This window comes from Conger conger, chromosome 10 (assembly GCF_963514075.1).
Source record: "Conger conger chromosome 10, fConCon1.1, whole genome shotgun sequence".
NCBI classification, from domain to species: domain Eukaryota; kingdom Metazoa; phylum Chordata; class Actinopteri; order Anguilliformes; family Congridae; genus Conger; species Conger conger.
The window spans coordinates 15,799,212-15,811,556 of NC_083769.1; the positions used below are offsets into that span (position 1 = coordinate 15,799,212).

At 45.1% G+C, this 12,345-nt stretch overlaps 2 protein-coding genes across 3 annotated transcripts; one reads left to right on the forward strand and one right to left on the reverse strand.

Annotated features, from left to right (window-relative positions):
- On the forward strand, positions 1–6,297 carry LOC133138382 (myosin regulatory light polypeptide 9). Its single transcript, XM_061257091.1, has 4 exons — positions 1–112; positions 2,653–2,856; positions 3,476–3,637; positions 3,964–6,297. The coding sequence occupies exons 2-4, from the start codon at positions 2,673–2,675 to the stop codon at positions 4,137–4,139; spliced, it is 522 nt and encodes a 173-aa protein (XP_061113075.1). The 5' UTR covers positions 1–112; positions 2,653–2,672; the 3' UTR covers positions 4,140–6,297.
- A 2,479-nt stretch (positions 6,298–8,776) lies between these two features.
- Positions 8,777–11,982, reverse strand: LOC133138383 (homeobox protein TGIF2-like). 2 transcript variants are annotated; one of them, XM_061257093.1, is made up of 3 exons: positions 11,697–11,982; positions 9,898–10,136; positions 8,777–9,510 (listed from the first exon to the last, which is right to left on the reverse strand). In XM_061257093.1, exons 1-3 carry the CDS (start codon positions 11,713–11,715, stop codon positions 8,785–8,787), a joined length of 984 nt encoding a protein of 327 aa, XP_061113077.1. In that variant the 5' UTR covers positions 11,716–11,982; the 3' UTR covers positions 8,777–8,784. The 2 variants fall into 2 exon arrangements, with proteins under 2 accessions (XP_061113077.1, XP_061113076.1); XM_061257092.1 differs by lacking the exon at positions 11,697–11,982 and adding an exon at positions 10,637–10,745.
- Between the last annotated feature and the right edge of the window lie 363 nt (positions 11,983–12,345).

Here is a 12,345-nt window from a genome sequence, read left to right on the forward strand (position 1 = left end):
GGAAGCAGATTTCTGGTTCTTCCAAACAAACTTTTCAGATGACCATCTTGAAGCGAAAGGGGACGAAGGCGTGTCGGTTCTGATCCAACCACCTCCAGAAAGTTACAGTAAGGTGAGAATGATGAACAATTTTGATTTTGAATTTCGGACTTGGATTCTTCCCAGTGCGAATCTATAAGATTGACAGGTAGAAAGATGACGACCGGAATGGTCAGGTAGATTAGAGAAAGGTTTTTAGTGCTTTCTGACTGGGTAAATGCCCTGTAGCTCACACTGAGTTCTAATGACAAAACTTTACGTTTTTTCTCTGAACAAAATGCATTCAGATTTGCTTCGAATATGGTCGTTTAAAAGAGAATCCCTCCGGTCACAGTCTGGAGAAAAATCAGCTGGATGTTAGGGACCTACTACAACGGGAAAGAGGAAGTACGACTTCCATTAGGGAATTCTGTTCGGGTTTAATACATTTCAAGATTATTTCTGTTACATGACCTCATTTATACAATCGCAGAGCCCCTGTCCTCATACTATGCTGAGAGACAGGACTTAACTTAATTTCAAATCTTGGTCTGTCCTGCCTGGTGGCGTGTGCGCGCGCGTGTATAAATATACAGTGGAGTCCGTAAGTAATTGGACAGATATAATCTTTGTAATTTTGGCTCTGCACTCCAGCACATTGTATTTGAAATTAAGTAATGAATATCATGTTAAAGTGTAGACTGTTAGACTTCATTTTTGTGTATTTACATTCGTGTTGAGTGGCCCTGCAAAGCTCTGACACAGTCCCCCCGGTTTGGTAGACGGTAGTCGGCAAGCAGTGTGACTCATTCATACACAAGAGAGTTGATACTAGGTGTAGAATTTGCATTCCACTTAAAAAAGAAAGAGGAAAGTGTGGAGAAAGAATGGAACTTCTTATAAACCAAAGCACCTCCAGTCATCTGTGAAACATGGTGGAGGTAGTGTTTTGGCTTGTGCATGTCTGCCACTGGAACGGGCTCACACGTCTTTATTGATGATGTGACTGCTGACCGCGGCAGCAGGATGAATTCTGGAGTGTACAGAAACATCTTATCTGCTCAGATTCAACCAAATGCCTGAGAGACAAACTAGCTACAAGAACTGAAAAAGACAGGCTTGAATAAATAAGGCAAAAATAATTAGCCAGCACTTCACCTTGCAGCGGGACAATAACTCCAAAAATACTGTGAAAGCAAACAAGGAGTTTTTCAGGGCCAAAAATGAAGATGGCAAAACGCCCCCGAAACAAGCAGGAGCTGAAGAGGGCTGCAGGCCTGGCAGAGCATCACATTACATTACATTATTGAGCAGACGCTCTTATCCAGAGTGACATACAGTTGACTAGACTAAGCAGGAGACAATCCTGCCCTGGAGCAATGTAGGGTTAAGGGCCTTGCTCAAGGGCCCGAACAGCTGTGCGGATCTTATTGTGGCTACACCGGGGATCGAACCACCGAACTTGCGTGTCCCAGTACCTTAACCACTACACTACAGGCCACCCCCATCACCAGGGAAGATACCCAGCATCTGGTGATGTCTCTGGGCCACAGAATTCAAGCAGGCATAAAATGCAGAGGATTTACAACCAAGTATTAATTTGACTTGATTTAAGATTATACTAATTTGTTCAATTACTTTTGGTCCCATACAATTGGGGGACTATGCATAAAGAGGACTGTGATTCCTACATAGATCACTGGATATGGAGGTAAGTACCTTTAAATTAAAGCAGACAGTCTGCAATTTAACCCCCTAGACATAGTTTCATTTCAAATTCAATGTGCTGCAATACAGAGCCAAAACAACTACAATTGTGCCATTGTCCAAATACTTATGGCAGAGCTGTAGGTTTCACTCCAACCCTAACAAAGCATATCTCATTCAACAGCTAGACATCTCATTGAGCTGCTGATTAGTAGAATAAGGTGTGCCAAAGTAGGACACTCTCACGTACAAACAGTCACATACAAACATGCGCGCACAAATATAGATTGAGCGAGTGTGGGAGATGACCCAGTGAAGTCCTGTCTCCCAGGATAGTATGAGGACAGGGGCTCTGAGATTGCAGAAATTAGGCCATGTAACAGGAATATTCTTGAATTTAATCTCCTAGGATGAAAAAACCCCATAAATGTGATGTTTTACCATAGCATTTAAGAGTGTCGATCCTATAGGGGGGCGACATTGGCTCAAGAGTTAAGAGCGGTTGCTGGTTCAATCCCCCTTGGGTGTATCCATGTGTCCCTGAGCAAGACGCCTAACCCCCAATTGCTCCCGATGGCAGCCAGTCGCCGTGTGTGTGGGAATGTGAGGCATCTATTGTGAATCACTTTGAATAAAAAGTGCTATATAAATTTACCATCTTATTTTTAACCGTTTTTTTTTTTTACCATGGTAAATTGACCAAATTTATGATCCTGGTTCATTTTGACCTGTTTCTGTCTGCGGGGGTTTGCGTTTTGGTTTCCTCTGGGGGATCAGACAGCCAGCAGTGTGTACAGTGCCCATGGCCGCTGTCCCTTTAAGTCCCCCCCTTTACATGAACCACAATAACCACCAACCTGGCCTATGGCAGTGTAACAGGCAACACACTCATCGTTACATAAAACTATCACCCCCTCCGTCCCCCAGACTCCAGCCAGCCAGCCACCATGTCCAGCAAGCGGGCGAAGGGGAAGACCACCAAGAAGAGGCCCCAGAGGGCCACCTCCAATGTCTTCGCCATGTTCGACCAATCCCAGATCCAGGAGTTCAAGGAGGCCTTCAACATGATCGACCAGAACCGCGATGGCTTCATCGACAAAGAGGACCTCCATGACATGCTGGCCTCTCTGGGTGAGGAGGGTGGGGGGAAGGCAAGGCACAGCCCAGGTTTAACAGTCCTGAGAGGAGGCTAACATATGACTCCTCCCAAATGTGAGAACACATAACACATACAATATACTACTCCTTATAGAATGAAAGAATGATCCCTGAAATCATGCTCAGATATTAAAAGGAATATCTTCTGTAAAGTAAAAAATGCACATATCAGACTCCATACTTCTACAATAATGGAAGATGTTCCATCCAGGCGAACCAGACCTGGGTCAATAGTAAAGCATATAAATATTTTTCTATGCATTACTGAGCTTGTCTGGTGTATTGAAACCTATGAAATACTATAAAAGTGCAAACCCCACCTTCTGGTCCTCTTGGCTGTCTCAGTTGCACCAGGCAGGATCAATCAAGCACATAAAAGTATTTGAATCCAAAAACAATTACATATTTCAAACCAGTGACTGCTGTGAATTCCAACCTGAACCAGGAATGAATGCAGGGGTCGTGAGGTTCCATGGTGACAGAGGATATCCTAATTGATGAGTTTAAGGCCTTGTCAGGAGGTGCAGGAGTGTAGATGATCCGGCCAAGGTCTCTCGCCGCAATGGTGATGGTCTCTGGTGTCCCTCCCCAGGTAAGAACCCATCGGACGAGTACCTGGAGGGGATGATGAATGAGGCTCCGGGGCCCATCAACTTCACCATGTTCCTCACCATGTTCGGAGAGAGGCTCAACGGCACCGACCCTGAGGATGTCATCCGCAACGCCTTCGCCTGCTTCGACGAGGAGGGAACTGGTATGGAGAGGGAACTGGTGGAGAGGGAACTGGTATGGGGAGGGAACTGGTGGAGAGGGAACTGGTATGGGGAGGGAACTGGTATGGGGAGGGAACTGGTATGGAGAGGGAACTGGTGGAGAGGGAACTGGTATGGGGAGGGAACTGGTGGAGAGGGAACTGCTTTGGAGAGGGAACTGGTGGAGAGGGAACTGGTATGGGGAGGGAACTGGTATGGAGAGGGAACTGGTGGAGAGGGAACTGGTATGGGGAGGGAACTGGTGGAAGAAGTTAGTTGGAAGAAGGTTCCGGAGTAAATCATTTTGGCTGGTGTGCCCCACCCCCAGGCTTCATCCACGAGGACCACCTACGGGAGCTTCTGACCACCATGGGCGACCGATTCACAGACGAGGAGGTGGACGAACTCTTCCGCGAGGCACCCATCGACAAGAAGGGCAACTTTAACTACGCCGAGTTCACCCGCATCCTCAAACACGGCGCCAAAGACAAGGATGACATGTAGAGACCCCGCCCCACCACCAGCCCCCTCCCACCCCCAAAATGTCAACACAGCAGCACAAAATGGAGACCACTGCAAACACACAGGGGGGGAGAGTCCATTAATCATGCCGAATCTCAACCCTTCTGTAACCATTCCTGAACAGGTTACATAGTGATTGAGCCATCTCAACACTGAACGATCTACTCAAAGGGTCACTAACTAAGGGTATGCGAGCTTGATGGAATGTGCAGATACAAGATGTTTTGGACCAAAAAAAGGTAAAGATAAAATGTTTCCTGGACCAGCAAATGCGGTCACGTATCGGACAGTATTAGACGGGTCCAAAACAGTTCCGTTCTAGTGATTTACTGCATTTGTCATAAGAAGACAAGGAATGAAGAGGTTGGGAGGGCGTCCCAAGCTTTTGCATTTAGAAACAAGGTTAGTTTCATCCACCACAGCCATTCACCTCATAGATGCAGCCATCTAGTCGATTATAAAAACTGCTCAGATTTGTCCGATACACTCACTACATTTATTAAAGACAAGCTGACACAGGAGTTCAAGCAGAACAAGCTTCCATGATATGACGTATACAGGAGTGAAATTTATTTTTCTGGGGCGCAGGGCCGATTTGACTGATGTCAAATAAGCATGTGTGAAAAGAATACTGATTGGGGGGAAAGGACATTACGACATACACACCCACTTGTACACGTTGACTTAAAATCTTTTTTTCCAAGTGGATGGAAATAAATATATATATAGTATAACAATTTTAAAAAATCTTTTGTTATACATTAAGATGTGTTTATATGGTTATGAAGAATTAACTAAATTGAGGAAAAAGTGAATTTTGATTTCAGCTTGTCTTTAATGCAGGAAATCTGGTCCTTAAATTCTGTATGTAAAAATCTGCTGGAAAAACAGATAGGAAATGTAAGACTCTAGTAACCTGTAAAAAGGAATCACAGTGATTTTGAGCACAGCTATTATCAGCTTCAGCACATTGGTTAAATGAAGTCATATTCCAAATGGTCTGTTCAGAATTGTCCCCAGTTTCGACTTCACAACCGGGCTCCAGTCATTTGCATAAGCCCACCCTTGGTCAGCCTCATTTAAGAATAAGATAACGCCCACCTTTTTGTGATTCAGCATCTGCAACCACAGAGTGTAATCACAAATTAGCAAGCAAATCAGATTTCTAGCAATACTGGCCATTCACAAAGGATAATTTTGCCCAACTAGCTTGCTGGCTAAAGAAGTTATTATAGCACTGAAGCTAAGTAATCAGCTATAGCTAGTTAACTGTAGGAAGGCCTGTATGGTGGCAGCGTACTTAAAGGAATGCATTTAGCTACAACAGACTTGAAGGAACAAAAATATTGAATCACTTTGCTGGATTTGTTAGTATGTCTACTGAGCTAACATTAGAGATCTAGTGTAATTCACAACTGCTAGCTAGCTAGTTAAGACATCTTAGCTACTAGTGACCTTTAGGCTAGAGAGGCAAGTAAATAAACTAATGCACCAGTAACTATACAACATACACAAGTGCAAAACCAAGTGTTGCGCAGTGCAATCATTTGATTGCATTGTAACCAATAAGGTGTTGATACAGCACATCTGGCAGCCGACTCCGGAGTTAGACCAGCGGATTTACTGACGTTTGTCCAATTCTCTGGAGCGGGAGTGTGGACAGGATATAGGAGGAGTGCTCGTGTCATTCCCAGTCAGTTAACCAATCAACACAGAGCTTGTGGGGGGGAAAAGAAAACCCCCAAAATGATCTGTTCAGCTCAAATAGGGTAGGTAAAAACTACCCTCCAAGTGCTGCAATTGGGTTTCCCTTATAATGAACCTTATTAATGTGTGACCTTGTAGAATAATAAAAAAATTGTATATTGGCATTTTTTTGTCTTTTTGAAAAATCATCCCTCCCTCCAAGTCTTGAATTGTGAAACTGCTCCCTTGTCAAGTTGTAGTTTCAGTGCGGTTGGCTCATTTTGACCCGAACATTATTTGGACGCACCGATTCCAGAAGACAGAATATGAATGCGTGTTTACAGAGTACCTGCCTCATTCCAAATGCTCAGCATGGAAATTTTAACTTTTCACTCTACATTTTCTTAATGTCGTCAGCCTTTGTGTTCTGTTCAATAAAACCCAATTCCTTAAACAGTATTTTGCTTTTTCTTTACACTGGCAGGTCCTCCTCTACAGCCACCTGCCAGGTGGCTGCACTGATGACTTTTCTTTAACGGTGACCCTGATTTTAGTGGTGACCAGCACCTGCCAAATGAATGCTTTTGAATTCACTGCTTGCCATATAATTTGCACAAAGAACGCTGCCACCATTTTTCTTAGCTGCAGTCAAAATAATCATTTTATTTGCTTGGTTCCGGGTGGTTATAACTTGAGACCTAACAATTTGAAAATTGTGTTTGTGTGTGTGTGTGTGTGTGTGTAAACATTCAGACTTCACCCGGCCACCAAACAAAAATAAATATTTCCAAAGCGGACTTATGAAAACTGTCCTTTTATTCTCTGAAACGCTCATACAAATCACATTAAATGTTTAAGGCTACAAATATTGCACAGACTACCCAACAGTTTATCTGAAGAGAGGGGTGCTTTCCTCTCCCTCCCAGATAAGGCACTATTCCCAACCCACTCATCAACCCATGCTGAGGTGAAATAGCTCAGAAATGTCAGAATGCCTGTCTTCGTTTAAAACATGCTACAATAATCCGTTTAAACAAAGGTACCAGCTGCTAACTTGGACCCAAAGAACAATGCATGCATTTCAAGCTGGGTTTTTTGGTACCTGCATTCATTTCAGAATAATATATCAGCTGCTACAAAATATTCGTTTTCGGGCGCAAATCAAAATGAATGCACTGTATGCGTAGTACAAACGCATACAGGTTTTTAAGAGGGGGACAGAAGGCCGACTGGCCCGGTCTTTCACACCTTCTGCCGTGTGTCTAATACCCAATGACACCCCTGCACATCGGAGAGAAGCAGAGGGAACGCTTCTCATCTCTACCTGAAGGACGAGGAATGTGTAATGGACATAAAATTCACACCCCAGTGGCACTGAAAAGCGCACTGTTTTGGCATGAGGCCGTCAATGCCGCAGTAATAAAGACTCCACGGAGATGCAAATCGTTTTTTCTATTTAAAGGAACGATTCAGACTGACATCTTGTATTTGCCACTGTGGTATTTAACAGTTTTATAGTTTTAAAACGTATTGGATGGTTTCAGCACAGTCGTTTGTTCGTGTTATGCGAGACAAAAAAGGCAAAAAAATACTTTTACCTGCAAATATGTCATCTGTGGTTGGTAAATTCCAATGAAAAATTCAGAATGTGAACTGCAATATCTGGACCAAGTATCCAAAGCTACAGCGTCGTTTCATGGAAACTACTGTTGTCTAGGAAATGTAAAAACAGCCATTTTCTATAGCGTAATTAGTCCAGCACTAAATGTAAATCTAGACGGTTAACCAAAACATTGACATTGGCGGAGGCCACAACCTGAAAACCCCTTAAAAAAACGTGACATCTCTGAAATTAAGAGAGATTCATGCGACAACACAAACACACAAAAGACACAAGACACAAATTAACGCAAAACAAAAAAAATAGGTTTTAAAATTGTTAAATTGTTACCATCTAACAAATTAGGCTACATCAGAATATTCACCATACAAAGACAGGGTAGCGCACAAACAAGTTCAAAAGTAGAGCTACTCTTTTGGGCATATCGTGGGGACCTTCAGTCAGTGGAAGATAATTATTTTGACCTGTAACAGAGATCCGGCATCCCGCAATGCATACCATGGATATTTCTGAATAACCTATCGAAGCAGTTTTAATGAACCCCCCACCCCTTCTCTTGAGCAGCTCTCAGAGTTCATGGACAACACATACTGTAATAATTACATTCTGTCCAGTTTCAAATAGCAGTTACATTGAGAGCCTGAATAACAATGATTTTTTTTCACCGCCAGATTCATGTTTTAAAGTGCATATGTGAAAAACCAAAGCGGAAATGACTGCTCTGTCAAACGGGAAGAGAGAAAAGGAGAACATTCAGCCTGCTGTTCCGTCTCCGGATATTACATTCAACCTTTCGTGGCACAACAGTTGAGAATACAGTATGCGCCAATTTGAGAATACTGTCCGACGGGAAAAGGCCCTTTAGTGTCAAACAAAGAAAGAGTCAAAGACGTGCATTTTTCAAACACCGCTCTTGCCCCGGAGGCCCAGGAAAACCTGAACGTCCAATGTCGCTCACCTCAGGACGTGGCGGCAATGGGCTGTGTAGCGTTAAAATGATCCCGATATCCAATGTACAAATAAAATAAAACGTCTTTAAAAAAATATAAGAATAGAAAAAGACATTGTAAGATAAGTGTAAACACACTTATTTTATCTGATCACAGCCCCTGCCTTGGTAACTGCCAATCTCTCCGACACCGGGCAGCGGGATACCAGACCCTTGCTCTTGTATCAGAAGAGTTTGGTTCGAGACTGAAACAGAAAAGCTCAGGGGTGCGGCCACCCAGACGGAACTTTTACAAAAACATCACTTGGCTTTGGCCACAAGTGCCTACCCACACTTCAGTGCCCCCCCCCCCCCCCCCCCCCTCAATCCGGCTAGTTCACAGCCTCTCGCACCGCGAGCACAGAGTGGGGAGGCGCCCAAACACACGGTGTGGGGCTCAGCTGGGGGGTGGACGGGGCCTCCCTGTATGGCACCGCCCACACGCCGGGCTCATAGTGGGGCCGGCCTGTGACCTCCGACCTCCGCGTGTCGCCGATGACTGTTGTGGAGACGGTGTGCAGGCGGGGGGCCGAGGAGGAGTCGAGTCCCGTGAGCGAGCCACCATTTTGTAGTTTGGCTGCCGGACTGGCCCTCTGCAGGTCGAGCTCAGCGGCTCGCAACATGGCCGCCTCCACCAGCAGCCGCAGGGCGCTGAAGTCCTGGGGCCGAAGCTCGGGCGGCGGGGCGTGGAAAAGACCCCCCGCGGGGGGGGGGGCTTCATCGGCGTGGGTGGGGCTCTGTGTGTCCGGGGGCGGGGCTTCCTTGTGGGCTGGGCTCAGGGTGTCCCGAGGGGGCGGGGCCAGGCTGGCGGCTGCAGTCAGGATGGCGTTCGCCGTGTTGCCTAACCGGCTGAGGTCCAGCGGGGGGGCGGGGCAGATCACAGTGGGCCGGAGCAGAGGGAGGGGGGCGGGACAGGAGGCGGGCTCTGGAGACCCGGGGCTTCGGCCCTCCCCCTTCCCCGCGCGTCGGGAGATGGTGAACCGGAGCGGATCCTTCCCGTCCTTCCGCAGGAGATCAGGAAGCAGCCTCCTCCGAGCATTTATGAACCAGTTACAGATCTGGAAGAGCGGAATAACCCGCAAAAGAACCCTTACTGACCGGAGTCTCAGCACCAGCATTCCCAATACTCACTTATGCAATCATGAAATCAAAAGGCAACTGCATTACGGTTCATAATAATTGGTAGTTATGCTAATAAGTCAATAAATCGTATAATAACAACAATAATAGTGGATGTAATTATTTATAAGCAGAAACAACATTTCAGGATAAAAACAAGATTTTCATGAAGAGTAAAAGAGTATAACAGAGAAGCGAGCAGCAACAGTAAAGTACAGTCACTCAAGCATCAACATCTTTCAGTTCGAAGCCCAATAAGAAGTGTTACACAAATAACACTATTTCCACTGTATTATGCGGAGAAGGGGCCTGGCTATGGCGGTTACCTGCAGCACCGAGAGGCCGGTCTGGCCGGACATGCTCAGCTTCTCCTGCTCGGAGGGATAAGCGTTGAAGCGATGCTCGAACAGCCAGTTCCGCAACAACTCCACGGCCTCCTTCGGGAGGTTTCCACGGCGACGGCGCTTCCCCGCGCCTCCGGAGAGGTCCAGCGGGAACCCACCGTTGACGTCATCATCGTAAGCGTCGCTGTCTGACATCACCGAGAGGTCGCGCTCCTCCCTGGCTGGAGCACATAGTGACAGAAGGCAGAAGGTGGATTTTAAGTGCACCTTCAAAGCCGCGGCGGACATACTGCGTCACGCAAGGGTTTGTTGACGATTACATTAACATGGTGAAGACCTTTTTGCACCAGTATAGGTCAGCAGTTCCTGTAAAAAACGCTGATAATATGCACGAATTCTGCGACACGTTAAGGCAACATATTTTTTTTCCGTGCCATATAGCATTATTAAAACCTGTTTCTGCTTCATGGTTAGGCAGTGGATAATCAAAGTCACAAGTAAAAGTTTCTTGTATTTTACACTCTGCGATGGATATACTAAAATTAGGTTTTACATCAAACTGTCAAAAAGGGTAGGCTATCTTAAGAGTCTCATTTGAGTCTCATTGTTGTGCTCTTTAACTGATGCTCGTAAACGACAAAATAATGTCTACAACGATGTTTTCGACATTAAATCCACTTTTGCACTATCGAACAAAACTCTCTCATTGGGTGATAGCTACCTGTATCCTCGTTCAAGAAAAGCAACATGACATTGCATTATTCAGGGAACGTTGACTGAGTTGGTAAAGAGACGCGGCCACAACCTAGCTACGCTTCACATGAAAAACATGACATTGCCTTGGGACACATTCCTGACGACGCCGACACACACACACAAGTCAACACTTTTGTGGAAGGAGGGAAATGTGTACGTCTCGCGCGAAGAGTAGCTACAGATTGTTGTTGCACCAGCCGGGTGGGGGTGGGTGGAGGACTGTCAACTTAGTCCACTAGTGTCCATCAGCGTGAGAGCGGAAACACTCCGCTCTCACGAAATTACGCTGTCTCCAAATACATACTACCCGATTGTTCTTACTTTTGTGACACACCAGGATGAGGGGGAATTATGTACATTTTCAAACGGCACATTGCACATTATTTTTCATGAGAAATATTAGTTGGTTAACCCTCAAACTAGTTTATCAGCAAGTATAGCATTAGCTGGCTTCCTATGTAGCAAGGAAAAATACACTGAAATACACTATGCTACTGAGTAGCATAGGCTACTGTTTGCTCTAATAAAAGTTGCTAAACAATGCTGGTCGACATACAAAATAATGTAGCCTAGCTACGATATACAAACAGTTGTATGTTATAGCAAACTTCGATTTGGTCTGCTCAGTTTGTGGCTTTGTTTCGTATAATACATTGCTAGTATCCTGTATTTAACAAGCCAGTCTGTTTGATAATCCAGCCATTCCGCAGGCTAATCAATCGAGTCCACCAGCTTGATTGCTATCCGTTACAACATCCGCCGCTTTAAACTAAATGAATAAACCATTCGGGTAGCCGTGTTTAATACAAAGGTCCACCAAGCAGATGTGTTCTCGCTTACTCCGCCAGATGGACATCATGCTTTCAGAGAACAGTCCCTCCAAATTCAAACAAAAACACGTTGCATTTCCTTGCGACAAAACGCCGCATTCCAATTAATATCAATATCCGAACACGTTCACCGAGGCCGTGAAAATAGCACTAAATAGGCTACACTGAAAGCGAGCGTGCATACATACAACCTACCTCTCTTTAAAGCCTTCATTCTTTGTGTCAAGAATGAAAGCTAGCTTGATGGGTTTTGTTTGCTGGCTGTGATTTTTTTGAAGTTCCTTGCAAAATGCGAGCTTCTCCACACTGTTCTTTACAGACTACACCGATACCCCACGCGTCTTCATACAATTGGCTCCGTTCCTTCACCACAATTATTTTTCTGACGCAGTCTTTTAAAATAGGCGAAACAGTTTTTTTTTTTCTCAAAGTGAATCTATTGTCACACACTCGCGTCGTCTACCTGCAGGCAGACAGCGGCACCTATTTCTCTGTTTGCAAATGTGACAGCCTGCCCAAATCCGAGACATCCCTCCTCCTGAGCGAGCTTGATCCAATCAGGCCACTTCGACATCCACTTTACACCGCGGAGTGACAGACAGTCAAACCGTCAGGCTAATTTAAATGTCAAGATGGCCCTTGTTTGCCCGGAGCAGTTACTTTGTATGGAAAATGCAATTCTTTTTGTTGACTCCTTACTCAGCTGTTGAAATGTCAGTATTCAATAGCCTACCATAGACTTTGCTTGAGTGCAATCTTCTCCTTTTTGTGCATTTCCAACATTTTCCAACATTTCCTCAGACAGTGTGTTGGACGCTTGCAGGAACACTACCAATATGCAATA